This window comes from Columba livia, chromosome 1, assembly GCF_036013475.1.
Source record: "Columba livia isolate bColLiv1 breed racing homer chromosome 1, bColLiv1.pat.W.v2, whole genome shotgun sequence".
Lineage (NCBI taxonomy): Eukaryota > Metazoa > Chordata > Aves > Columbiformes > Columbidae > Columba > Columba livia.
In genome coordinates this window covers 133,424,264-133,451,059 of record NC_088602.1, presented here as the reverse complement: position 1 = coordinate 133,451,059, position 26,796 = coordinate 133,424,264, and the positions used below count along the sequence as shown (strand labels likewise).

At 39.6% G+C, this 26,796-nt stretch overlaps 2 protein-coding genes across 9 annotated transcripts in view; both read right to left on the bottom strand.

Moving 5' to 3' along the window:
• SLCO1C1 (solute carrier organic anion transporter family member 1C1) overlaps nt 1-10,977 on the bottom strand; it is a 41,585-nt gene extending 30,608 nt beyond the window's left edge. The window contains exons 1-5 of one of the 7 annotated variants that reach the window (XM_065030881.1): nt 10,163-10,977; nt 5,578-5,723; nt 2,127-2,268; nt 1,158-1,290; nt 407-528 (exon numbers count right to left, since the gene is read on the bottom strand). In XM_065030881.1, coding sequence (XP_064886953.1) covers nt 407-528; nt 1,158-1,290; nt 2,127-2,268; nt 5,578-5,723; nt 10,163-10,205 — 586 coding nt within the window. In that variant the 5' untranslated portion in view covers nt 10,206-10,977. Of the gene's footprint in view, nt 1-406; nt 529-1,157; nt 1,291-2,126; nt 2,269-5,577; nt 5,724-9,762; nt 10,030-10,162 lie in introns of those variants that run through there. The other 6 variants (XM_065030887.1, XM_065030857.1, XM_065030865.1 and 3 more) reach the window with 6 other exon arrangements.
• Nucleotides 10,978-16,691: 5,714 nt separating this feature from the next.
• PDE3A (phosphodiesterase 3A) overlaps nt 16,692-26,796 on the bottom strand; it is a 266,558-nt gene continuing 256,453 nt past the window's right edge. For both annotated transcript variants that reach the window (XM_065030836.1, XM_065030845.1), the window contains one exon: nt 16,692-26,416. In XM_065030836.1, coding sequence (XP_064886908.1) covers nt 26,172-26,416 — 245 coding nt within the window. In that variant the 3' untranslated portion in view covers nt 16,692-26,171. The remainder of the gene's footprint in view (nt 26,417-26,796) is intronic.

Below are 26,796 nucleotides of genomic sequence, written 5' to 3'. Positions count from 1 at the left end.
AAACAAGAAGGGGAGATCTGCAGGCTGTGAGACCCAAGCAGCTATTTCCAGTGGGATGAGGATCCAAACAACATTTCCTGGCAGAGGGAAGATCATGACATTCCAAGGTCCCCATGAGAGTTTGTCTGGTGTTCCTGCAAGCCACGAAGGTGCAGAAAGTTGCTGGAGGAGACAGTAAGGCTGGAGGAAAGGCTGCAGCCTGAAAACAAACATATTGGCTGTGGGCAGTGGCAGTTATTTATTTATTTTTAATAAATTTGCCTCAGCCGGTAAATCTGGCTTTTCTGTGGGAAAGATTCCTATTTACTACTTTTTTGCATTCTAATAAATTATTGCATGAGAGTTTGGGAGCCTTTTGATGTATTGCAGTGTGTTTATTACAATATTTAACAGAGATAGTTCTCACCTGCATTTATTTTTGCTTGAGATTTTTCCCAGACTGAGGTTGGAGTTTGGTTTTTATCTTGCAGACATGGAGAGATGTTTACAGTCGAATTAATTGTGGAATGGAATCTTTCATAGCGATATCTGTTTATAAACCAAAAAGTTGCTTTTTACTTTTCCAACGTATAAGAAAAAAGCAAACAGATCTGTTGCTGCCATGGAAGATAGGCCCATAGCACTTAAATGCAAATTTCATCAGCAATCAGTGTTGCCAATGATGATTTACTGTGCATAGATAGAACTCAGTTTACATTGCGATAGTACATGAAAACGGTCCCTTTGGTTCTCTTTGTGTCACAGCAATGTATTTCAGATTAACTGGGACTTTGTTGTGATGCCTGAATCTGTACATAGAGAGTATCAGACAATGGGTGTATAGGCTGGCTGGTGTTTGTTACTCAGATTGTCTTCCTGAGTTTAGTCATCACTTAATCACTGAAGCAGCTTCAACAATTGTTAAACCATGTAAAAATGTGGCTGACCAAGATCACAGACTAATAAAACGATAAGTTGATTACAACTGAGACTAGCATATATGTTACATTATTTGCTCTACATTAGTAAGTCTTTTCACAAAAAATATTGAATTGAGTAACCATGTCCACATGTGCCTATTTCTATGGGCATCTTCACAATCAATGCCTAAATATTTTAGTGAGCTAAAATTCATTGTGTATAGTCCAGTTGGAATATACCAACCACTTCACACTTACCGTCCCATGAAGAACTGGGGCATTGCAATTAGGAATGTTCCAGCTGACATAATTAAGCAGCCTGTTCCAATTATTCTTGGCCTGTGAAGCTTCGCTCCAAAGTAGCTTACCAGAATTATGATTAGGAGGTTCCCTTTGAGAGTACAAAAGGAAAACTGAGTTTTAGGGTTTGTTGATAAGAGATTCCCTAAGATAACGGTTTCTAGTGTGTGGCATAGGCAACAATTTAAGGGGAGAGGGCTGACTGCATGGGGTTGGTGTTTTGCTCTCTTTCTGGGCATTCTTACAGGAGTGCAATGCCTTCTGTGATGAGAAAACAATAAACTTTAGATGAGCAGCTGGAAAAGAGCAGCATGACTGTGCCAGTCGAAGAGAACAAATAACCAGGAAAGCAGGAAAAGAGGGAGTCAAACAGAGCTTTATACACTTAGGCTAAGATTTCATTCCCAAGAATACCACAGTCCATGGAACACCCATGAGATAAATTCAGTGATCTGAAATCACAAGACACAATGTCACACTGGAAGCCTTAGAAAAGAGGGAAGGGGGTGGACTGGAATATGAACATAGATTACAGTTAGAAGTTTGTACTCTTGCAGCTTAAGGAATCACAAAGGGTGAACACTTGTAGGGAAGGTGGATTGCTGACAAAAGGAGAGAGAAAGCAGAAATCTCTGCAGGTAAGCTCTCACTCAACTGTCAAAATTTCTATTAGTATTTATTAACCAGTCACTAAGCTTATTCAGTTACAACATATTTAGGTCTATGTTGAATTCCTTGTATTAGCAACTCTATCCTATCCAATGCAGTCATACCAACAGTCACGTTGATTTTTAATAGATGAATCTTGCTCAGTTTTAAATCTTTCTCAGTTTTAATGTTTTAAGGAAATTCATACAATAGTTTTTCACAACAAATTGCGTCACTTTTTTTTTTTTCTGAAAAAAAAATCGTTTCTACAGCACATACCAATTTCAAAACTGCCATCAATAACACCAACCAAAGAGGAAGGGATATCAAATCTTCTTTCTATTTGTGTAATAGTACTTTTTAGATAACTTCCTGACAGTGCTTTAGCAAAATAAACGAAAGACAAAGCACCAAGAAATATCTGTGAAAGAAATGGACAGTGATTAAAACCAAGCAGTACAGAAAGATTTTTAAATTATTTTTAAACAGTTTTTACATTCCCGACTCTTTCTTTCCCAAATAACTGTGTCAATATTTTTCCCACTTTTATGAAACATGCTAGATTGCAAATTTATCCATTTCTTACAAGCAATAATGATATAAACTGAACTTGCTATCAACCACTGCTAGCTTCAGGTATTTGCCAAAGTTACTGATGTTTTGAAGGACAGAGACATGCATCACCCTCCTGATATCTCTAAGGAGGGGGTATCTTACAACAATAACTATAAGAGTAAATGTAAAGTGTGGCTTGGCAGAGAGCTGTGTTGCTGTTTGGGCATTATTTAACATAGGCTTTTGCAATCAGATGGAATTTTGAGCCCTTCTCTGGCAAGCTGTTCCCACTGAAGTCCACGGTGGCCAGGAGCAAGTTGTCTCTGCCACATGTGACGTGGCCCCATGACTTGAACAGTGACTTCCCAGGCAATTCTCTTCTAGGTTCATCCTTTCCCCACCAGATCTTTTGTCTGCTCTAATACAGAGATTTTTCTTTTGAGTGCATGCTGCATTTTGCTGAGGGAGAACCTTTTTGCATTTTTCTATTTTGTAGAGGCAGTTGTTTTCTCTTCGTTATTGCTATGTATGTTTTAGTGTGTTAGTCTGAATCAGGAGTGGGCTTTGGAAATTAAACTCCTACACCCTTCACTGTGCTCTGGTGCATACAGCAAATGTGCAGACTGAATCCCTTTTATACAAAATTAAACTGAAATGTGTACTCCAGAAGGCACTACATTCACTTCAACAGCTAATGGCTCTTCAGTCTCTGGAACAAGTCTGGAGCTGGTTCAGAGTAACTCCCCACCTTGAAATGAACACAGAGGGAGTGCAGGTTCCTTAGTATAAACTGTTTCACTCCTGTAGAGTTATTGCATATATTTGCTTTCAGTAAAAGCAGCCTTACAAAATTTGAAAGCTCCAGAGATACTCAGGCACCATGCGATTGGCACATTGCTTTCTAACTCCAGATACAGGTTGTGTTGACTGAATATATAGGGGTGCTCTTTGCAAAAGGTGTTTTAAAAAAAAAAAGCCAAACCTTAAACCAGAAATTAAAAGACAAAGTAATGTTTCATATAAAGAGAGGTCTAGACCCTTGTCCTAGACCTTAGGCCTGCTCTCTGAGCAATCACGCTTTCAATGAGCAGGTGCTCTGCAGCAATGTACTCACCTCCAGTGCAACAGTCCTTACAACATCTCATTTGACAAGGCACATTGGTAATAACACTGGCATCACTGTTGAATGCAAATTCTCATGTTAAGGTTCAAATACATGTTTGTGTCACATTTAACACACTTCATTTTATCCAGTGCTGGTTCTTCTTCCTTTGTAAACACTTGTGGGTAAATAAACAGTATTTGGCTATTTCCCACAGTGAAGGCTCTAAAAAAGCTTTCTAGTAAAAAGATCACCATAGTATTTTACATTTTCTGTGTGTTTATGCCTTTGGATTTTACATAGCAATGTGAAAGCAAACAATTTTTTTTCACAGGAAAATCATACAGGTCAAACTACAACTTCAAAAGTCTCTGTCTCTCTTTAGCACAAGTTTTTCTATTGGGTTTGCAACTGTCCCAGGAGAGAAACGGAGACCATGTGCAGTGGTAGGAAAATCACTCCTGTTTTAGACCTGGGACAGAAAGGTACACATAATTTTACGTTCTCCTGTGGTTTGTCAATGACTGTAAGTAAAAATTTCACCCCATCTTTCTGGTTAATAAAGGCAATCTTTACACATGAGAAGGCTGATAGGTGGTATAAACAACCTGTTGAATCTACATATTGTTTTGGTGACATGTTAGGCAAATACAGATCTGAAACAGACTGTTTGTGACTTAGGAAAAACAATAATTTCATACTGACTCATCAAGACATAATCAGAACTAAAAAAGAGTTCACCAAAAAAGAGGTTTTCTTAGTCTCTACTGGAATAGGTTAATCATACCTGTTTGGATTCGCAGAACCCAGAAATTTTTTGAACAGAAAGAACCTGAGCTGAAATATTATTGCTTTTCCATTTTCGGAGCTAACAAGCTGATTCCTGACTGGTTAATCTGTGCTGGAAGTTTTATTCAATGAGGGACTTGGTTTACTGTTGCAGTAAATGAAGGAACAGTTATAGAATTATTTTTATGCTATGAATTTAGTTAATGCAATTCATCTTCTGTTTCAAAAGAGGACTCCATTTCTGGGCCTTTAAAAGATCAGACAAAGTCAAAGTGAATATTCAGGAATCAAAATATTTTATAGTAGTCATCAGACTCAATCCCACAACATCTTAACTGCTTTGCATAATTATGGACTTCAGGTCAACTGTTGCTGAAGTCATTGACTGCACTGGGAGCTGGACTAGTATGTGGAAGTAGATATATGTGTGTATGTGTGTGGGAGGAAAAACAACAGAAATATGTGCAAGACGAAATGAACTGGGTAAGGCCAAAGACTAATTTTCTATATAACTCAGATGATAATCTCATCTCACCATTATATGGTGACTTGTTGAGACCTCATCCATGAGAGTGTCAGCGTTTTCCAGCCTGGCTTTGGAAAGCAGGTAGAGACAGTAGGCAAAGCACCATGCTGCATCCTATACCGTGGTGTCCCATCAAGGGAGGAATGCTCCTCCAAGGTGCAGTGGTCCTACCAGCAGGTAGGTACAGCTACAAGATGAGGCTTAATGCTGGGAGCTTCCATTGCCTCGAGGAGGTACTTCTCATCAGTGAGAGAAACACAGATGCAGATACTTCTACAGTTTCATTTCAAAGTCACTTCATGTAGTGCTCTCTCAAATCAGGAATATTGCAACAATACTTTAATAAAATGGCACTCAAAATACATGGACCATAATTCAAATATTTTTCAAAGCCCAGAAGACTACCATGGCTACAATCTTACAAAAGCAATCTGTACTAACAGCTGCCTGTGCTAAGTGTCTGCTGATACTCCGTTCTTAACTTTGGGAAAACAGGGTCATACAATAACAAGGATATAGTGACCTTTCAGGCTGACCCTTGAAGACACGCAAGCCTCAACCAACATGTTACATTTGAACATTGCCAAACATTAGGCAAATACAGATCTGAATCAGACTTTTTTGTGACCTAGAAATATTTTTTAAAATTTCATACTGACTCATCAAGACATAATCAGAAGTGAAAAAGGGTTAGTTTACAAAAAAATATAAGAGGTTTTTAAAGTCTCTACTGGAATATTCAAAACCACTTACTCTACCTTTATACCTCCACAACATGACTGTTTTTCCTTGGAAGCAGAAGATTCAGATTTGAATGAAGATCGGTCAACAGGCAGGATCGTGTTGTTTGAGAAAAACTGAGTATTTTCTTTTGATGAAATCTCCATGATGATATCACCTACTTCTAAACAGAAAACATGGAGAACATTTTAAAAGGGCATCGTATTAGCTCAGCCTCAAAAGCTCATCACGTGACAGAAACACCCCTGTACTGTTTTCCCTACAACAGCAATTATCAAACTGGATAACAGAATCTGACCAGTGCACTGGATGTTTAATTATGGAAATTTGCTATGCACTTGCCTATAATAATGAAGATTAAATCATACTCAGCGGACAGTCTTCATCTTCATTCTCCAACTATCACCAATGTGATTTCATTAAACATTTGACCGAGCATTACCGGCAGACTAAATGAGGTTTGTTAACATTTTAAACAATATTTCTGGAGCCTATAAGTAAGTTCACATTTCTAGATGTGACCATGTCTGCAGAGATTTCTCAGAGCTGATCTCTTATTTCCCATATTTCTGGGACATTAAATAATTAGATCAAAGGAAATGTAGCCCCATTAATGAGATTGAAACATTTGTTCTAATTGTCTGATGTCAGCTAATGAGTTTACACAAGAATAAAGAGGTTTAGTTCCCTTTACCATTTTAGATAGGACTTTAGGGCTCAGTGGTCAGTTGTTACAGGAAAAATGTGAATTTGCTGCTTTGCAGGTAAATACAAAGAAGTAAAGAAAAACATAAATACTGCACTTTGAGAACAAAACATATCACTAATTCTTAAATCTCTACTTGCACACTGCAGTACTTTGTTCTTAATTTCAATCTCTAAATCAGATCTGAAAATATTTATGAAATCAGCTTCTGTGTTCACTTTTAAACAGCACTATGTTTTATAGAACTGCTGGCTGAAAATATGAATAGGAGAAGTTCTTATTCTTGTTTGTCTAAAGACACAGATCTTACATGAATTTAAAATACATATAGTTTTATTTATATGTATGTATGAATGTACGTACATGTGCATTCACGGCTTCCCAAGGGTCTGTGCAGTACATACTTGGCTTCCAGAAATGTATGTGAAAATAACAAAAGTATATTTAGATGATAAGATTTGTTCAGACTAATAGTTGCCTGGGCTCTGCTAATATACAGGCAAGGCAAAAAGACTGTGGCTTTGGTAACAACATTTTCACTAAGATCTCTCCATGGCATCAGATGAAATAAAAGCTATTGACTACATATGAGAAATACTTGCATTTGACACTGCCCTGAGAGGGACTGTAATGCACTTCATTTAAAAACAAAAAACAGTACAAGAAGAATTGTTTGGTCTTGCTGCAGAAAACTTCCACGGTATTCTTGCTCTGCTGCTGATTTTCTTTCAATTTTGTGAAAGTCACATTTTCTCTCTGTGCCTCACTGCTGAACTTGTACAGTGGAGAATGACCAGTGTGCACCTCAGCACTCATATCAGTTTAAGTTCATCCACATTTGTGATCATGGGTATGGCACTCACCTAATGTATGCTGCCATGTAGGCATATGAAACAGCCTTTAGCTTAAGGTTTGCAATACTCTGTATATTACTATTGTAGCAATAAAAATAATAATAAAAAATAAAATAAATAAAAGGAAAGGAAAGGAAAGGAAAGGAAAGGAAAGGAAAGGAAAGGAAAGGAAAGGAAAGGAAAGGAAAGGAAAGGAAAGGAAAGGAAAGGAAAGGAAAGGAAAGGAAAGGAAAGGAAAGGAAAGGAAAGGAAAGGAAAGGAAAGGAAAGGAAAGGAAAGGAAAGGAAAGGAAAGGAAAGGAAAGGAAAGGAAAGGAAAACATCTGTAACACAGATGAAGTGAATTTTACTTATGTTTGAGCAAAGCAGCTTCCAACTTCAAAAGGTCCAGCAGAGGAGCAGGGGGCTTGCATGATCTCCTCCACTGCACTGCATGTGCAGGGTTGATTAAAAAAATATGCCATGGAGGGTTAGGGATGGACTATGACACACTGATGCTTGGCAGCAGCATACAAGTTCATGCTATACTGAGTTGGTACAATTCTCAAATGGACAGTGGTACTTAAACAAAAATTATACTCAGCGGCTTAAAAAAAAGTATTAAACTATAAAAATTATTGCAGTTTCTTATCATACTCTGTCTGGTAAATGGAAACATGCTAGGAAGGACTGACAGCCATACAAATTTCAGAGTCTTTACTGTATCCCTAATTGTTCTATGGCACAGCTTTAATGAGATCAGTAGTTTCCTGGCCCGGAGCAACCTGCAACCATGTATCTCAGAGAGTCAGTTTGGTTGCCCTGATGGTGCCTCTGAGGGAAAGTGTTAACACAAGACAGGGAGCAGAGCAGTGTGCCCAGTGGTACCACAGCCCACTGCAATTCTAGCTTTAACCTTTCCTCTTCTGTGCAACGAGCATAAATATGACTGTTTCACTCTAATCACAAACTTGTCCTATGCTTCTCAAATACTTTTTGGTGCCATTGGTGTTTACTGGGAGTATTCATAATACACTGCCAACTGCATTCGGAGGTCAGAGTCGGCTCTGGTTTTACCGAAGCAGATAGATGGCTGGTAAGGATGGTCTTTTACTGACTCGAGTATAGTGACAGCCTTAGATTTTTGCCATATCTTGGATACAGATGGTCTGCCTCAGCTCTTCCTTCCCAGACACGGCAGGAATGCCAGCAAAATGAAATCTGAAGTAGTGGCACGTTTCACTGAGGTCAGGCTACTGGACCAGTTTGGCAGATGATAACGAAAGGTTAGCTTTGTTCTATATTTTCTGTCGTGTGTAGTCATCCCATCACCACTGAAACACTCTGGGCCAAATTCAACCTCTAATGGTTACAGTGCTAAATTCAAGCCTTCTGTATCTATCAGCCTGCATGCATCTCTCCCTGTATATATGTGTATGTGTGTGCATGCACACAGTTGAGATTGTATATAATAATGATCTAACACATGTATGACTGCAGAAGTGTCTATGCTTGGATGCATATGCACAGACACACAAATTTAAAGACATCTATTAGAGGACAAACTCCTAACCGAAAGGATGTTATATGGGTAAAGTGCATTCTGTCTACTCACTAATAATTTAAAAATAAGACCTGAGCAACCAGTTACCTTGGCAGAAGATTTAGATTTAGGTTTGATTGTTTTTTTAAGTATGTATCGTTACCACATAATGCTTGCAATGATAAAAAACATATTCATTGGTTTTAGCAAGTCATTGGTATTATATCTACACAGAATCTTCCAAAATGTAGGTTTTCTGGCAGTAAAGATACTCAGTTCTTATATAAGTAAATAACTATATGGGAAGAACAAAAATAAGTGTTCCAAAGCATAAACAGTTATATGTGTGTACATAGACAGTGAATTTTCCTTCAACCAAATACCATCTAAGCAGTATTTCCTAATTACAGGTAGCATCTTCTGAAGCTTGCAAAGCAGTCTGAAATCTTCAAGGCTCTCTGAAGACAATCAATTAATTTTCCATGGATTAGGTCTTCTAAATCCCTTTTGTAACTTTTATCAGAGACTAAGAAAGGAAGCCATCGAAGAAAGCTCTGTATAAGGCAGTTTTTCTAAAAAAGATACTCTACTCCATGATAGTCAAGGAAGAGTAGCTACATAAGTGAAAACAGAGTCTAATTCTGTTAATGTATTCTGCACCATCTTCCCCAAAATAGATGTACAGACCAGAGGTTCTTTTGGCAGGAGCCATCAAAACCAGAGACATTTTAGTCTCTCTGAAGAAAAAGGAGGGGAGAACATGGTGTTTTGCCACCACATTTAGGAAGAATCAAAGTTCCACCATGAAATTGCCTTTTGTGGGAATACTGAAATAGTGGGCAGAATTTGATCACTAGTCATTCTAACAGAAAGGAAAAACACCGAAGTGAGTGCCCTGGACTGAAGGAACCTTACAAATTTCATCACCCCTTTGACAGATAAGTCCAGGAGGGTGACACTCTGCCTGCAGGACAGCTGCTGGCCATGCTCATACCTTCTCCCTGCCTGTCACTGGGGCTCCAACCCCTCCTTCACATTCCTGGCTCCAGCTAGCCAGGCTGTGCGAGCCCTCTCTGGCAGTCAAGCTTTCTGTCTCTCCAAAAGCACACCAGGTAACTCACCATGACACAGCTTGGGCAGCAGTGGCACTCACCCTCCCAAGGACTGGCGTGTGGGGCTGTGCCCCACGGTCAGGTCCAAGTACGAGCCCGTCCCTGAGCATGCATGCAGTGGGCTGAGATACCGCCAGGCAGTTCCCAAAGTGTGCCTCCACTCATTCAAAATTCAGGCAATGAAAAAAAAGAAGAAAAATCCTTCCCCCCACTAGAAACTCCTCCGCTTTGCAGTAAGCCTCCTTAACATGCCTTCATTGTGTGTCTGCCCGCAGGCACAGGAGCCGCACTTGCTAGAATAGGTGGACACAGGACACCAGTACAGAGACTGTTTACTAAAGAACCCAGCTAAAGGACATCTTCTCTAAAAGGTGGCTCAACAAAGAGAAGAAGAAAAGCCAAATCTTACCTGGCAGCAGAAATCCCCAGAGATGGTGCCTACCAGTTTTCATAGGTAAGCTCCCTCTATTGCTTACGCATACCCATACCCATACACACACACACACACATACTAGTCCCAACTTAGAAGTGGAAAAAACTGGAGGGGAAAAGCAACTCTTAGAAATAACCCTGTCTAGGGACGATACATCTGATACTGGAGGTAAAGAAAGGAAAAAGCATAGGGGTGGGGGAACTTGTTTTGTCTCGTGTTTTGCCTGAGCACTTGATATTCATCTCCCCTCCCATCCTGCACCCCACCTCCTCATACTTTCTTCCTTTCTCCCCTCCTAGCCACTCCAGGACACTGGGCACAAGGGTAAAGCAAAGAGGCTGGGTGCCCTAGCTGGAAATCCTGAAGAGCATCTAAACCCACATGGGGCATTTTTCTTTGTAACGCACTTTGTTTGATGGGGCGTGTGGCAAAGCTTTGTGGAAAGGGAAAAAAAAACCAAAACAAAAACCAAACTAAACCAGAACCACAAACAAAAACCAACGAACCAAAAAGAAAACAAAAAACACCCCACGAACAAACAAACAAAATCCCCAAAACAGCCCCCAAAAAACTTATCTTAATTGTTCATTCCCAGGAAATGAAAGACTTCAAGGGGAAATGGACCAGAAAAGAAAAGAATCAGGGTGTGTGGGAGAGATAGGATGTAGGGTGAACAGGCAATTCACAAAGCTTTCCCATCCAGACACTGGTCTCTCTCAGTATGCTCAGTACGCCCTGCTCCCCAAAAGCCCCAGGGCAAAGTCTCCTCCAACATGATGTAAAACCAGAATGAAAAGACCCATTAAAGGCAAAGACAGAATTGCACAGGAGAGTCAGGCAAATCCTTTGCCACAATGAAAGGAAAAATTTGCAACCTTCACTCTCATGACCTCGTGTTTTTCCTGTCACAAGGTCATTGCTACTGAAAAGGCAATGTTAATTTGCAAGTTTTTGTAGTGGTGAAGAGCTTGCCTAGTTCCCAGTGTAGTCATCTGAAGTGAGAGAGGCTATAAATCCTGGGTGTTCTGCTAACCTGTGAGATTTAATTACACAAACAGAGAAGGTATTAACACTGTAAATTCTTCTTCCTTTCTCCTTCTTGCTCCCTCCCACCCTGTGCAGTGGAGTATGTTCCCATGGCAGCTAAAACGTCACTGGCAGTCAAAACGGTACGGTGCCAAACACAGTGCTTTGGAGCAGGATTCTACTTTCCTGGAGTTAATATAAATTATTATCCATTCCTTCATCATATCTCCATTTGGGATTCTTAATGTGGCTGGAATTTTATTACTCTGCACATAATTCACGTTTTGTACTTTAATGTGTCTTACATCCTTACTTGTTGGGTTTTGAGACTTGGAAATCTCTTTTTCCCTTTTCTAAGAGATATCAGGGTGCCTAATGCTCCACGGGAATTAGTCATTAGGAGAATTAGTGATAATGAGTTTATTCAGCCCCCTTCAGAGAACAGCTTCCAGCCTAGCTCCTTCAATTATTAGGAAAAATGAGTTTACACAATACGGGATCTGTACTAGTTTTGCCTGACCTTTAATCTTCATTGCTGACCTTGTGTCCTCCAATGATTTCTGACACAGGCTCTAGTTTTTCTGCCACTGGTAGCCTTCACCATACTGTCTCTTATAATAGGTGATGTTCAGGTTCAGAATCACCAATTCTTTATATAAATCTCTTCCACATAATCCTCTGAGACACCATCATGCTACAAATCATGTCAATGAACACCATGCAATGGTCCCCTACCCTTACAGAAAAATAACAAAAGAAGGGGTTTATCCAGTTTAAGATGAAACAATGCTTTGAAGAATGAGGTCCACAAGATTCAGTACAATTTCATCTTTCCTGGATCAACTTGCTGTCGCAGTTGGGCTTTCACTGGAATTTCTTTATAGAGCCTTCTCTGATTTCTTTCAATGTGTAAATAATATCTTACCTGGAACTTCATCAAAACCAGCCAGGAGGTATTTTCCATTATGGAAAGTTTCCTTACACCTTCCAAAAGAGCATTACCATTCCTTTATGAGCTAATTATAGCATTTCCTCAGAAATGGCCATATTTATGTCCAAACTACAATCCTTTTCCAGATGCTCAAAATAGATGAATACAAGATCCTCACTAAAACTCAGTGCGTTCATTTGGAAGAGAAGAAAGCCAGGTAGGGATTTATTAGTCTCCCAGGCTATATATCTCATGGGAAGGCGATGCAGCACATCATCTACTACAACATACTAACAAGAACTGGGACAGGGGAAAAGAATGACTACCAGTTTCAATACAGGACATGACACTTCTTGTGTGTCACTTTTCAGTGTCTACCACAGCAGAGCCCTTCCCAAGCACTATTAATGACCAAAACCTCATTGGAAGTTTGTTAGACAATCAATCAGACAAGAAAGGTTTTGCTTTCCCATAGTCCTAAAAGAAATTGCTTACTTATATATCCATATTTGATAATTGAAACAAAGCCTTTAAAGCAGCTACAGGACAAAGAACCAGACTAAAGCTTGTTCCTCGAGATCTGTTTCTATTTTCTTTGCATTCCTGCTTCATATTAGTTTCAGGAAATTAGAAGCCGGACCACCTTCATTTCTAAAGCACAGGTTTAAACTAATTACATTTACAAAGCCTAGTCTAGACATAGTGAATAGCCATGACAAGAGTAATCTTGATCCATAGATGTATCAATACATTAAGAGCACTGCACCTTTGTGGGGTGGTCTTTAAACCATCCAACAACAGCAGATCTGGCTGCTTCTTCGTCAAGAACAATTCATGAGCTAAGGCTAACCTTGTAAAGTCTCAAATAAAACCCCAGTATTCAGAAGCATGAAACATTTTCCTTCATAAAGGATATTTTTAAAAAACATATTCCAACAGACTTACTTGAATCATAAGGGCTTCCTTGCAAAGATAAACTTGACACTGAAATCAGAATAAACACATAACAGCTGCAAAGAAACATTGGGTTTATCTGATACAGGGGAAAAAATGACTTTTAAAAAAACTTATAAATGGAATTTTGATATATCATATAATCTTAAAGTCTGAATTTATATAATTTCTATGGTCTGACAGAGAACACATTCCGAAGCCTTAATACTGCATTGCAAAGCTACGTAGAAACTCTCAGTAGAATGAGTCCTCAACTACTCCAATCAACATCTGGCCGAATGCTCCTTTACTGTTTTATTTATGTTAGCACATAAATACTCCAACCCTGAGCTGCTCTGCTGTGCCTGGAACAACTCAGAGAGAAGGAGAGACAGTCATGGCAGTGACTGCTTGTGGCCCAGACTCCTTGTACTGCAATGGTCTCCTAAACACCTGGAGAGCTCAGTGCAGGAGCTGATGCAGCAGACAAGACTGAGAGAGCTGGATAAATAGCAGGTAATATTTGCATCTGAAGAAGAGGAATTGAAACCATGTTCACTGAAGGTCATGAAGGAAATCTGCACAGAGCTCAGCAAAAACTCAAACAGATACACACCTCTTGAATCCTTGTCCAGAGAGCAGAATGCTCCAGGCATCTCTCCATTCTGGAGTATGGAAATGCAGCTGCCAGAATAAAGGCAACTAAGAAAAGCATGACAGCTTGGAAGCAGCTGTTTCTTTCAAAGAAATGTCTCTGAGTAGTTAAACATCAATACAATTAAACTTTCATAATTTATAAAAAATTGTATTTCTACTTGCTGTGATTCCTGGGTAGATCTGTAGTTTGGAGTCACTAACAAGCAGATACAGTGAAGATGTTTACAGTTAACGTTTACAGAAATCCAGTTTCACTGCCTATATAATTTTAATTGCTTTAGCTGTACTCCTCTATTGCTATGGACATATTATATCTTGAAATTAGCTTTCCTCTTCTTTTTGTTGCCAGTCCTAAGAAGATACTTGTTAAGAACATGAACAAGTAGGAAACCCACTGTGGGAACAAACCTTGTGTACCTTTTCCATATCAAAGAACCAGAGACAAGCAATACACTTCGGCTGTTAGAAGCACGTAGGGATTGTAGTGAAAAATTCAGGCTCTGAGGTGGTAAAACAAAAAGGAGAAATGAGAGATCCAGTGGCACAACACTGCTCCTCAGGGCAGGAACCATTTGTAACCACTGGAGCTTTGAGGAGAATTTTGATCTAGAATAATGTAATAAAAGAAACTGGAATTTGTCCAGCCACTAGGGATTAATACCATTAATCTTAATAAAATCCCATAGCACTTTCTGTAATGCAGATAAGTTCTTTGAGCTAGGTTTAAACCCAAATATTTTGGCTAGAAATGTGGAAAGATAAGGTGTAAATAATTTAAAAGTAGAGTTTATTATACAGAAGGTGATGAATTTGTAGAATATGACTGGCAAGCACAGTAGTAACAATTGACATGTGCAAAGGATTGTGAGGGGAAGTCATTTACCAGCAACAATGCAAGTCACTGTAAATGAAGCCAATGTATAGATCAAACAGGAGCCTTCTGCTTTGTATTTCCTGGCTGCAGACAAGCAGATATTGTAGCAACCTTTTACCTGTATTAGACTTCCAAAGCATTACAATCCCATCTATGCTGGCTTATTTAGTGAATAAAGCTAGAATTCTGGACTGGGTGTCACGGAAGCCATCAAAACCTTAGGTAAAACATGAAACTTGCACATTTTCTCTTGTGGCTCGTGAATTAAGGCAATGTTATTATCACCCTTTGGCTGTGAAGCTGTTCAGCACGGCACATCTGGGTTTTGGGATCCCGGTGCGGAGTGGTTAAAAATCTCCCTTGGATTGTGTGAGATGTCTTCTACCCCAGAGCTACAGACCCAAAAGTCAGTGCGGCACCTGGAAGTTACGCATCTGACTGTCAAAGTCATTTGCTCTTCTACCCCTACAGGAATCACTGATGATATCCAGGGAGCCCATGGTGGCATTGAGGGATAATGCCAATTTCCACAGGACTTAGGCGAGATAATTGAAGAAGCATTAAAGAAAGCATTGCTAAACAGAATGCCAAGAGTTCTCTGAGATTTCTATTTTTAGTGAAACATTTTAAGTGGTTTTAGGGAAGTGGATTTGCCTGGACAATTGAGAGTAATTTGAACACCTGGCAAACGCAAAATTTAATTGAGCTGCTACTGACCATGCATCATGGCCTCCTTTATGTTTTAGCAGAACCCCAGGAGAGGCATGCTCATGTGTGGTCTCATTAGCAGATTGACTGTTTCTGCTCTGTGCTTTATTGCTCATCTCTTCCCATGGGAACCTGTTTGTAGAGCTCCAGAGGCAGTTTGGTGATTTTCAAAGACAAGTGCATTTTTTTTTTACCTTGGTAGCCCTTTCTCTTTGTGATGAGTTCTGAAAGAAAAGAAGTTTCCTTCATCACTCCAGTTGTATGCTTTTCTGTGGGCAGCTGTGAATCTCTGGATCAAATAATTCCATGCTTGGGAGTTATTAAGTGTTTGGGACAGACAACTGCAGGCTTATGAGCAGTTCCCTTAGAACATGTACAACTATATTTTACATTTTACTGGCAATAATCCCAACTAATACCTTTCATAAGCACTGCCTGGTTCAAAGTTCCTTACATTATTTTTGCCATTCAGAATTTAAGCCAGAGAACAAATAAACCGGTGGGACTTCCAAACTGACAGCTAGATGTGTGCCTTTTCCATATCTTGAAATCTGTTCATTTTTAACCTGTAGGAAAAAAGGCTTTGAATATGAAGTTGATACAGATAATTTGCATGCAGCCATTTCAAATGAGTTGGCTGAAGAGCTCTCCAGAGCTTTGATGAAAGTAGGTAATAAAACTTAAAAAATTGGGAAAATTTAAGACAGCTGTAAGACACCTTTTTTAAAAATTAGAAACAGCGAGCAAAGAAAATAGCTAGATGTCAATCCTAGCCCGCATAACTAGCAGAATCTTTAACTGAAGAATGACAGTATACTTACCAATATAATTGCAAGAAAATTGATTTCACTTACTGATCTCACTTTAATAGATTACTTCTGAGATTAATAAGGAAAACATAACACATTTCATTTTCACTGGGAGCATTAGTCACCCTGCATCACTACAGCTGAATAGTGCCATGTAATTCAGACCACATTCAATCAGTATGGTCCGTATTAACTGGGTTGAAAAGAACACAGATGTCGGATGTTGGAATATTTGCCATCATTAAAGAAGGATGTTTATAATGAGGCCTTCCACAGATTGGCTGAGTCACACAGCATTTAACATGGGATTTATTAGTGATCCAAAATAAAGTGCAGAATTCTGGTGGTAAAAGTTGCAGATAAACGGATACCAATAAATGTGAGCATGGGTCACTAACGCATACCAAACAAGGCCAGCAGATAAAACGTTAATCGTTATACAGCAGTTTTACTGGATTTGAATCAGAGGTTCAAGCAGCTACAGGTCACTTGCAGTCTCCTGCTCACACTGGAAGCTGGGCACCAAAAGCAAATTTGTTCAGTAAAGGAAAAAAGAAACACAGCAAACAGGATACCACAGAATTATATTTATGTTGTACATTTGTCTTCACATTGCAACATCCACATTGTTCATTTTGTGACAAGTATTTCTAATAATTTTGAATACATATTTACTGTATAATACATTTTACCAAGAGGCACTTCCAGTAATTCTGGCAAAAAGGAGCTTCATTATAGTGTCTAACTTACAAAACAGTAAAAATAAATAATGTTTATCTAAAAGATTTTTTTCCTGTACAGAATCTATTTTGTACAAAACATTTATCAGCCATTAACTAAATCACTTAACAAATACTTGTGAAGAGAATATATTAGGTATTGCTACATGTATCAAGTGCAAGATACTAGTGAAAGGAAAAGAATTATTCTGTTTAAGAAAATCACCTAAAAATACAAGGCCTTGTTCCTGAAGTGTTTAAAAAGGAGAAGCTTGGTTACAACAATATTGACAATATATAAATATAAATTAATGTATGTAGTACTTAGTGAAAAGAACACTGTGTTAAAAACTGGCGTGTAGAAATCCTGAACAAGATGGCACTTTTCTGCATTGCCACTTTGGCTGGCAGTTATGTTTTAAAATATTGCTTCAAAAGAATTATAAGGGTACACAAAACCCTTTTCAAATAGAGTCATATAAAATCACATTCCTCCCCCCTCCCCTGCATCTTTCAAAGTGAAAAAATCAAGAGGGATTAATTTTGAAGTACATGGGTAAACTGTGGAAACTTGCTACTAGAGCTGAGTCTGAAGCGCAGTGCCCGGAGGTCACAGGCCATGAGTCAAACCTCTTAGGATAGGATGTAAGGTGACCAAATTCGTCAGTGTTTTCTGAAGTAAAAAAACTTCGGTTAGCCTCATGTGAATTTGAAAATACAAAGTTTGTATGATTTGGCTCCAAAATCTGGTGAGGGATCAAGTGCTTCAATTAGATTGACACACCCCAAATTTTTACTCAGAAAGGGTTTTGACCTTGCAAGATTAATTTCTTGAATACTTTCAACAAAATGGGATTTTTTTTTTTTAATTTTAATCACATCTCGTATGTGATATATGTACTTGCATATTGTTACCCAGATGGCCAAACTGTATTGGAAAACAATTATTTTTGAAAGGTACTACTTCCACAACTAGAGGCAAAGATTACAAAATGTGTTTCTGTTGGAAAATGTCCTTCTATCAAATGTTCTTCTATCAAAAGCATTACAAAGAAAAAAAGAACTGCCATCTGTCAGTGAAAATATTAATCTGTTGAACAAACATAACCTACAGTATGAATCACATCTTTTTTAAAAGTGAAATTAAATTACTCTCCATCATGCAAACATCTTATATCAATTACTCAAGAAAAGATGACTTAACTTCAGAAAAGTAATGACCAAATGTATGTTGACATGATTGAAATACTAAAAATATAATCAACACCACATAGCAGTTATTAACGTTGTCTTTGATCTCTTAGGATACCATCTGCACTACTGTATTAAGGTTTACAAATATCTAGAAATGAAAGTTTTGCATTCAAATACAGATTTCATCATGTGTCAGAATCAGGCAGGAATTTTGAGAAGGAAGGATAGCTTTAACAGGTGACAGGCTTTCTGCCCTACGCAGCATGCACACACAAGGCAAACCCCTCACTCTTTTCTCTCTGATCAGATTACAAAGATTACAGACCTTTTTTTTAATTTTCCTTTTATTTCGTGAAAGCATGGAGGCAAAACGACTAGGGTCAAGGGAGAAAAAACAACAACAAAACCCACAAAACCTCCTCAATGTCCTTTAAATAAATATTTCAAATAAATGAGCAATTGCTAATTCATATTCAATGTTTGTGTTTGCTGTAGTAAAGGAAGACGGCATTAAAACCAGAGCATCTAATCCCACTGCCTTGGGGCTACTGCTGTGAGCAAACCACAGCGAGGTGGGCATTCAGTGGGCGTACATTACTCCAAGGTATTTCTCTGGCTACTTTGAGAACAGCCCTCTGAAATTCGGCATTTGTTCTTTACTGCCTGTCAGTTCCTTCCTGGGACCCCAGGCCATCTGCAGGCCAACTGTGGTAGCCCAGCTCCCTCTGTGAGCCTGAGGGCCACAGCACACGCTGTATTTTCCTTATTTGATCTGATTTTTATGTTTGTTTGTTTGTTTGTTTGTTTTAATCAGGACAAGAGAATTCAATCATGAAAGGATACATGGTCTTCAGCTATGGCAAAGTCCTTTATACCTGCTCTTGTGCTTCCACACAGACAGAAAAGTGAAATATTTGGGTTTCCCCATCTAACTCATTGCTGGGACACACTACTTTGCACACCTGCAGATTTCGGCGGTGCTCCTTGGTGTGCGCAGATCCCATAAGCCATCCACAGCAGAACAAGTCTCACCTGTTTCCCCGTTTCCACACCTCAGACATACAGCAAGCACAGCTTCAGAAGTAAGAAAAAACTGGCACAGCCTAGCCACCTGAAAAGCTCAACTAAAATATATATTATTGGTTTTTTTCCCCTCCTCCAGCACCAAGCAAAGTTTTCCTTAATGAGGGAGAATGAAACTACTTCAGTCAAAAATTCTTCTTGGTTGACCAAATCTTCGAGCTCAACAGACCACAGCAAAGGCCAGTTGGTTTTACCTGAACTCATCGCTTTCCAGAAGGAATAGTTTTACATATGCAAGCACTCTGGGAAGTTTTTGCATACACATCAAGTGACACTGGCAAGCTTTCAAACTGCCCAATGCTTACTGTTGTTTCAGTTTTATCAAAGAAATAGTGTTAACTAGCTCGAGCTTTTGCTCCATTTTTGCCATTGTGAAAATGGGCTCTCCAAATATACACCTGCACTCTTGTGCCCACAGGCTCCTGAGGAGCTTGTATTGTCCTAGGAATTCAGGCAGGTGCTCACACGGGCATCTGTGTTCTACTGAGGAGGCACAATGTATTTTTAATCAAGAGAACACCTGCCTGCCAGGAAAATCCCACTAATGGCCTCTGAATAAATCATAATTAGGATGTAAAAGGAGGATAACTCTCGCACTACTCCCTCCAACACTGGGATTCAATAACTACCACAGCAGGGGCTAAACCCCTGCTTTGATTTACCTCCAGAGGAATGTTGTTTTGCTAAATCTGATGGAATTCAAAGGAAGATTTATCATATTAAGTTGCTCTCAAAAGTACTTGTGCTATTTTGCCCTAATTCAAAGTTTGGCTCCAATAATCAATATTTTTGCTAGCTCTTCCAATGATTGCTTAAAGCAGCTGTTGCCTAATTTCAATTATTCCCCCATTTGTTCAGAAACATTTTCCTCAGTAGGCCTCAACATTCTTATTTGTTGATTCACCTAAAAATATGAAAAAAAAAAATAAAATATTTCCCCACCCTAGCTAATGGGAACAATTCTCTTTAATGCATTTTCACCAATGCTGCAACATCAAACAGTAACTAAACCCCCAGAAACTCCATGGTTACTTCATTCCGGTGGGATTACATTTGCTTTTGAAATAAAAGGAAAATTAAGTGCGTTACATAAAGTCCGTTTCACGCTGGACTGCAATTTGCTTTTCTCCTCTCTATGAATTGCCAGTTCAACTTCCCCCCATATGTCCACAACCCCACCAGCTTGAGGACTAATCACACCAGCGCTGTGCTGCCTGCTGAGGAACACCCGAGTTCTCAGGCCGGTGCCCAGGCCTGAGACTGGGAAGAGTGAGTGGCCCCCTGTGCCTGCCCCCCAGCTGCAGGGCCTGCAGCAGACCTGGGGGAGGCAGGTTCTCTGCTCTGGGCACATGCCTTGATCTGACCTTCTGCCCATGATGTCGTGGGATGCTCACAAAATTCTCGTACTCATCCTTAAATTGAAAGCTTTCTTCCTTAAACACGTAATGCTGGAACGTCTCAACCATGACAGTACTTGCAAAAGTAATAGCAAATATTACATGTTTTTATGAACTACAGGTTTTCCAACAGTCAAAAGTACTCTTTCAGAGAGAGAAAAGCCATGTTCTGTCATTGCTGCCCTCCCAACCTATTGATCACTATGTCTATCAGATGGCTCAGCTCTAGAATGATCCACAGCACATCTGCATTGCCTCTCCCACACTTGAATCAGTTGGTGCATCTCCCCAGGGCATTTGCTGGTCAGGCACCTTGTGCTTTCTCTGGATCGCAGCCCTGGGCACAACTGGGTTTGCTGGGGTGCCCAGGATCACACTGACCAGCTCATCTGTGCCTGTGGAAAGTCAGTGAGAGGGTGAGCTCAAACCTGCAACCATCTTCTTCAACAACAAAGCCCTCACCATCAGCAGCACAGGATCACATCATGCAGACCAAGCAGGATGTGCCAGATAATTAATGAGACTTTGCACAAGTACCTGTGACCAAGCACAATTTTTTTGCTGCATCATACTTATGGCAAAATTTCCAAAAGTGCCTAAGGTTCATTTTGAAAACTGATAGAATTCTCAAAGATCACAAGTCCCACTAAAAGCTGGTGGGGCTCAGGCTGCCAAATATCCAAACTGCCAACTACCCCACACCTACTCAGCTCAGAGCTCAGCAGCCTGGGCATGGCACTGGGTGCAAATGCTCCCGGACAGGGGCACAGGCTGGGCAGTCCTCGTGAGCTGTGCCACGGACTGATGCTCCGCTTGGCAAGATCCCTCCCTTCTCCACACTGCATTATATTTTCTGGGGAGTTTCAGAAAGAAGAAAGAAAGATGGGGACAGAATTTCAGAAAAAAAAAAAATTAGTATGTAAAAACCAGACAGAAATTTAGGAGAACTTTCTAAAGAAAACAGATAATCTTAATGTCCTGCATGGAAAGCATAAAAATGGAGCTGGGTACAGAATTTTCTTAGGTGCCAAATTGTACTTTTAGAAGCATCTATCTGAACCTTTACAGACTTCCTTCCAAATTCAGATGATCAGGATCCCCAGAACTTCTAACAGTAGTCCACTAAGGGCAAAAGTCCCAAATGCATCTATTGAAAAGGTCCTAAGCAATTGCAATCTTGGATTTTAACTGGATGAAGATGCAAAAAGACATTCACACCTGACATCAGGGTAAAAATTGATGAATAACTATCCTTGCATTGTCAACAAATATTTTCCCAAATTACACCCGCCCTGGGAACCATTTACAGCCAGAATGTGACCTATGCTATGAGAGCCAGCACCCTGCACAAGGTCACAGGGGAGGCCATTGGTGACAGGCTGCCAATTCCTCAGCTTTCCGTAAAAGATTACACTCACAGAGAAGGGCCGTTCAAAATGCTGCCAAGAGTACAGGAGAATCCCTTTTTTTCCTAGTAGATTCTTGCAACTCACTTCTAATGCATGACTTGCAGCACCACATCAAACACTGTCTTTCAACTGGAGGCTGCTGATTTTCAGAGATGAGTGTCAACGTGCTCTGTACTGTGGCTCAAAACGAACCAAGAAACGCCAGATCCCCTCAAGAATTAGAGCATAAATAGTGAACTATGGCCCTTTGAACAAGGTGGAAATTATTACTTCTAGACATGGGCATTTTTGGATTCTTGGAAACCAAAGTCTCAGACTCGTCCCTATAAGAAAAAGTAACAAAATACGTAGTTTGGAACTTTCTCACTCTTTACTTAAACGTGTCTCTTCCGCAACACAAGCATAATAAGAAGTTATGTTCCATGGTAAACAGCACGCGACTATCAAGCAAACAGGAAATATGGGGACAAAATGGTTTACATGTGATTGCTATGTGATGGACAGTGCTCTTCTCACTACACTGGGAGCTGCAATCAGTGCAAAAAGCCTCCTGTTTGAGGGAATGGCAAACTTCTAGACTAGAAGGGAACAGGATCAGCTGCCAAGCAACATTACAGTGGAGAAAAAAAAATCCAATTTGAAAAAATAGTTCAGCTCTTCTCTCCCTATTTTTAAAGAACTGAAAAGTGATTTTTTTTTTAACTGCAAAACACACTGTTTAGAGAGGGCTTGCTTTTTCTAGTATTTAACAAATGTCCTTGCATACTGGACATACCAGAAACCCATATCAACATTGAAAACTTCCCACCTGAAAGCTGAGCACTTTGCTGAGAGAATACAATTCTTCTTCCTTTATTTTTTTCCCCAAAATATTGCACAGGCTGTGGTTTATTTGGGGTTTGCAACACCAAAGGTGTAGCCTCCAAAATGTTGTTGCAACTGCAGGTTAAAATGTTTTGTCTCCTTTGGACTAGAATCTATTACAAAACCCCCTAAAATACTGTCTGTTTCATTATCTACTACAAAAAACCCAAAGCAAAAAAAACCTGGTATTCACATGTTTGATATAAATTCTCTCTAGTACTTTTTTTTTGGTGTTGTATTTAAGCTGGCCTGGGAAACTCCCTGATCATTGCCTGCCAGAAATGTGCTTCGAAGACTGAAAATCAGATACTTTAGCTTCTTCACTGGTATTCCTTCCCGTTGGGATAAAATCAACAGTCATTATGATTTTAAGCCTGTCAGCCATTCCTTCACTGGAAAAGACCTGAGTTAATCAAACTGCACCCACAATCAGGCTTGTGTAGCAATGCAGCACCAATTTGTGACAGTTGCATTGGCAATACAGAAAGCAAGCCTAACAAATTAAAAGCTGATGCTCATTTTACCCAATGGCAACGAAAAATGATGACTAGGAAAAATATAATAACTCCATTTCAGCACATTTTTAGGATAATTTTTCTTGGTTCAGACCTGCGCATGCCTGCTTAGAGGAATATGCCATACTCCATTTGCAGGATTTGGCCTCATTTTTGAATGCCTCTTCGTAATTTTATCACCTGAGCACCCACTAACACTTTCTGCAATAATGTATTTTCATTTTCTTCTAGCAAACACAATATAGAAATCATGATAAAATATCCAATCCCAGTGATCATGCACTGAAAATGGCAAAAAAAGTGCTTCGAGATGTGATATTTTAAATAATCTCTATAAGTTTAATTTTTAAAGGTCAGAATGAGGCATATTAAATTCTTCACATATTATAAGGTATGCATATCACTTGTACAAGAAAACCCCTAACAATTAATCAAAGTGACTAAAGAGGTGTGAGAACAGTGCAAGCTGGAATTGGTGGAGACTAGCTGAGATCTTGAAGACATATTTTTTTCCTTTTGAATAAATTCTGCTATATCCTTTCCTTTTAAAACAATAGTGCAATTTGGATTCTTGCTTTTGTGATTTCGTTGAAAAACATTTACTAAATATTTCTGCTGATAAGAGCATTCGGAGCTATGCTCTGGAGTCACTCTGCCAAACAGCAAACACCTTCTCTACTGCCGAGAGTAGGATGGGATGATATCAGGCAAAAAAACCTCAGAGAAAGTAAAATGCAAAGAAAAAACCAAACTCTGAAGTGACAACACACATGCTGATTGGCTTTGAGTGAGAAAGTTTTCCAACATTTTTGGGCAGGTATCAATAGGACCATGAAACATTGTGGATGAACAACTATAGTAAAAATTGAGGGATGCAATGTCAGAAATTTAATATACAAAGGACTTCTACAAACTCTTCCTTTCACAAGCATTTTTACTCACACAATCAATCCTCTTCTTGGCAAGGGGCTGCAGGATCAAAATATAAAAAGCATACGTAGTCAAATAATTTTTGAGAGATACTGAACTTTATATAATTACTTTTGTGGGAACAAACCTCTAAATTTTGTGGTACTGGTTTGTGCTGCCAGCCCCAAAGAGAATTAATATGCTAAAGCCTTGATCCTGTAGACCACTGGCTTCCCAGAAGGGTCTATACAAATTTCTCAAGACTTCATCTGTTGGGTTTGGAAATGGCTACACTGTATAAAAATGTTTTTGTATTTATTTTTTAAAAAATTAGCTTTACAAAAAACTCTTGCCTTTTTTTTTTTTTCTTAAAGATATCATTATCTACAGGAACCCATAAAAATTTTTCCATATTTACATCTAGATAGCTAATAATTGACAAATATAATATTGTGAAATAAAATATTGAAAGTGAATATCCAACCTCTTAAATAGACATTTGGCTCACAGCATAAACAACAGAGAAAACAAATAAACAGAAAAACAAAAGAAGACCTCTTCTTCTTACAGGCCCGATCTTTTCCTTTCTCTTAATAAAGAAAAAAGAAAAAAAAGTGTATTGGTGGGATCAAACACGCTGCTTCTAAAGAGAAGGCCAGCAACAAACTGCTCCCATCCAGCACCTCACACTGAAAAAACAAGTTCTCCGAAGCTCATGTGAGCAGTTGCTGAGACATAGGAGTGCCAGCCGATGCAGGACTGGCACCTGTCCCCACCACTCTGCTCCTAATGCATCATTTGCGGACGGGCACGGCTCCCACACTCCCCTTGTTTGCTCTCAGTAGATGGTGGTTTAGCTTCATTCTTAAATGATGTATTTGGCCACTGATGCACCGAGGCACAAGGTTAAGGTAGGAAGGTGACCACGTGCCTCTAGTTTCCAAGCGCACACACAGACATTTGCTCTCTCCTCTCTCCTGCCCAAACACACGCTCTGCCCCACGCAGCCACTCACACACTCAGAAGGACACAGAGCGCCAGGTCCATGCAAGGGGAACAGGCCGGCATCACACACAGTCCCTTGTAACCCCTCTGGAAAATAAATTTCCTGGCACATCCCTTTCGCCAGCAGTCTGGGATGTGCTGAGGAGGAGGAGGAGGAAGAAGAGGAAGAAGAGGAGGAAGAGCCTGCGCAGCCGGATGGGGCCAGGCCAGCAGCCCAGGCCACCACAGCCCCTGCTGAAAGGCTGCTGCCTGCAACTGGAGTGCAAACTGGGATTGGAGGGCTACAGGGAACGCAAAGATCTTCAGAATGGTCTCCTGTTCCACCGTGGTCACAAATCCTCTAAAATTCAGGCCTTCTGTTCGCTGTTGTGTATCGGGACATTTTCTACAGCTAGTGTAATAAAAACCCGAACTATGCTATATCACGTTACATCCATTCACACTTGCAAACACCCCTTCACACACACACGTATATGTTGGCAGGATACATCAGCATTCATAAAAAGCTTTGGAACTTTTATCCCTCAGCATTAAGAGCAAAAGCTACTTAAACTGGTACCTTACTGTTAACTGCAAATGTGCTTTAGAAGCAGTATTTCCTTAGATAACTTTCTTCTGTAAATATCACAGTGACCATAATGTATCATTAAATGTATTTTGCTGAAGTGTGCAGCCAATAACCCTGGCTATATATATATATATTTATATAATTCCACCCACCCCTACATTTTTTTTGAAGAAAGTCTGTAAAAGCCGGTGTTGCAGTGTGAAAGCTTCCTTGAGCACAGGAGTTTAAACAATGTACCTCACCATAAAAAGGAAAGAGAAACAAATTAAACAGCTGTAGGCGCATTATCCCATACTTCTACAGTGTTGTGTCTAAATGCTGTGCTGGCTTGAGAAAGAGTCTGTGCACGAGTCAATCTGTCTTAAAATACTGCTGTGAATATTGTCATTGGTTCGGTTCTACAGTTGCGTTCTCCTCTTCGTCCCTCTTGGGCTTCCCCTTCTCCTCCTCCTCTTCCCTGATGGCCTGGATTTGTTCTGAAGATTGGTGCAGCGTGGATTGCTCTGCGCTTTGCTTCTCTGTCCCAGCTAACCTCTCCTCCTCCTCAATTACTTTCTTCCACATTTTATGGTTCTGAAGCAGGTGTTGAGTGATCTGACAGTAGATTTTTCTCCTCTTGAACTTCTTTCCTGCAAAATACCATGTCACATTAATGTACCTTTTATTATGAGGGAAGAAGGAAAAGGGACTGAAGATGTAGGAAGCAGACAGGGTATACTATGACATATAGGAACTGCACAAACACATTTTTAAACCCACAAACTTAGAGAGTCTTACAATTCAGAAAGTCATGCCTCTCCAGACCTCTGGGAAAGAAGCTCACACAGACACCTAGTGCTTGAATGATTATGCATAAAACATGTTGCTGAGCTGTTTATGTTCATTTCTTTATATCAAGTACTTAAAGACTCTGATCGACCTACTCCATAACTCACCATTGAATTCTGTGGGTCCTCTCCCCCTGCTGCAAAGGATTCCTTACAATTGCCCTAGAAAAAAAGTCCTGATT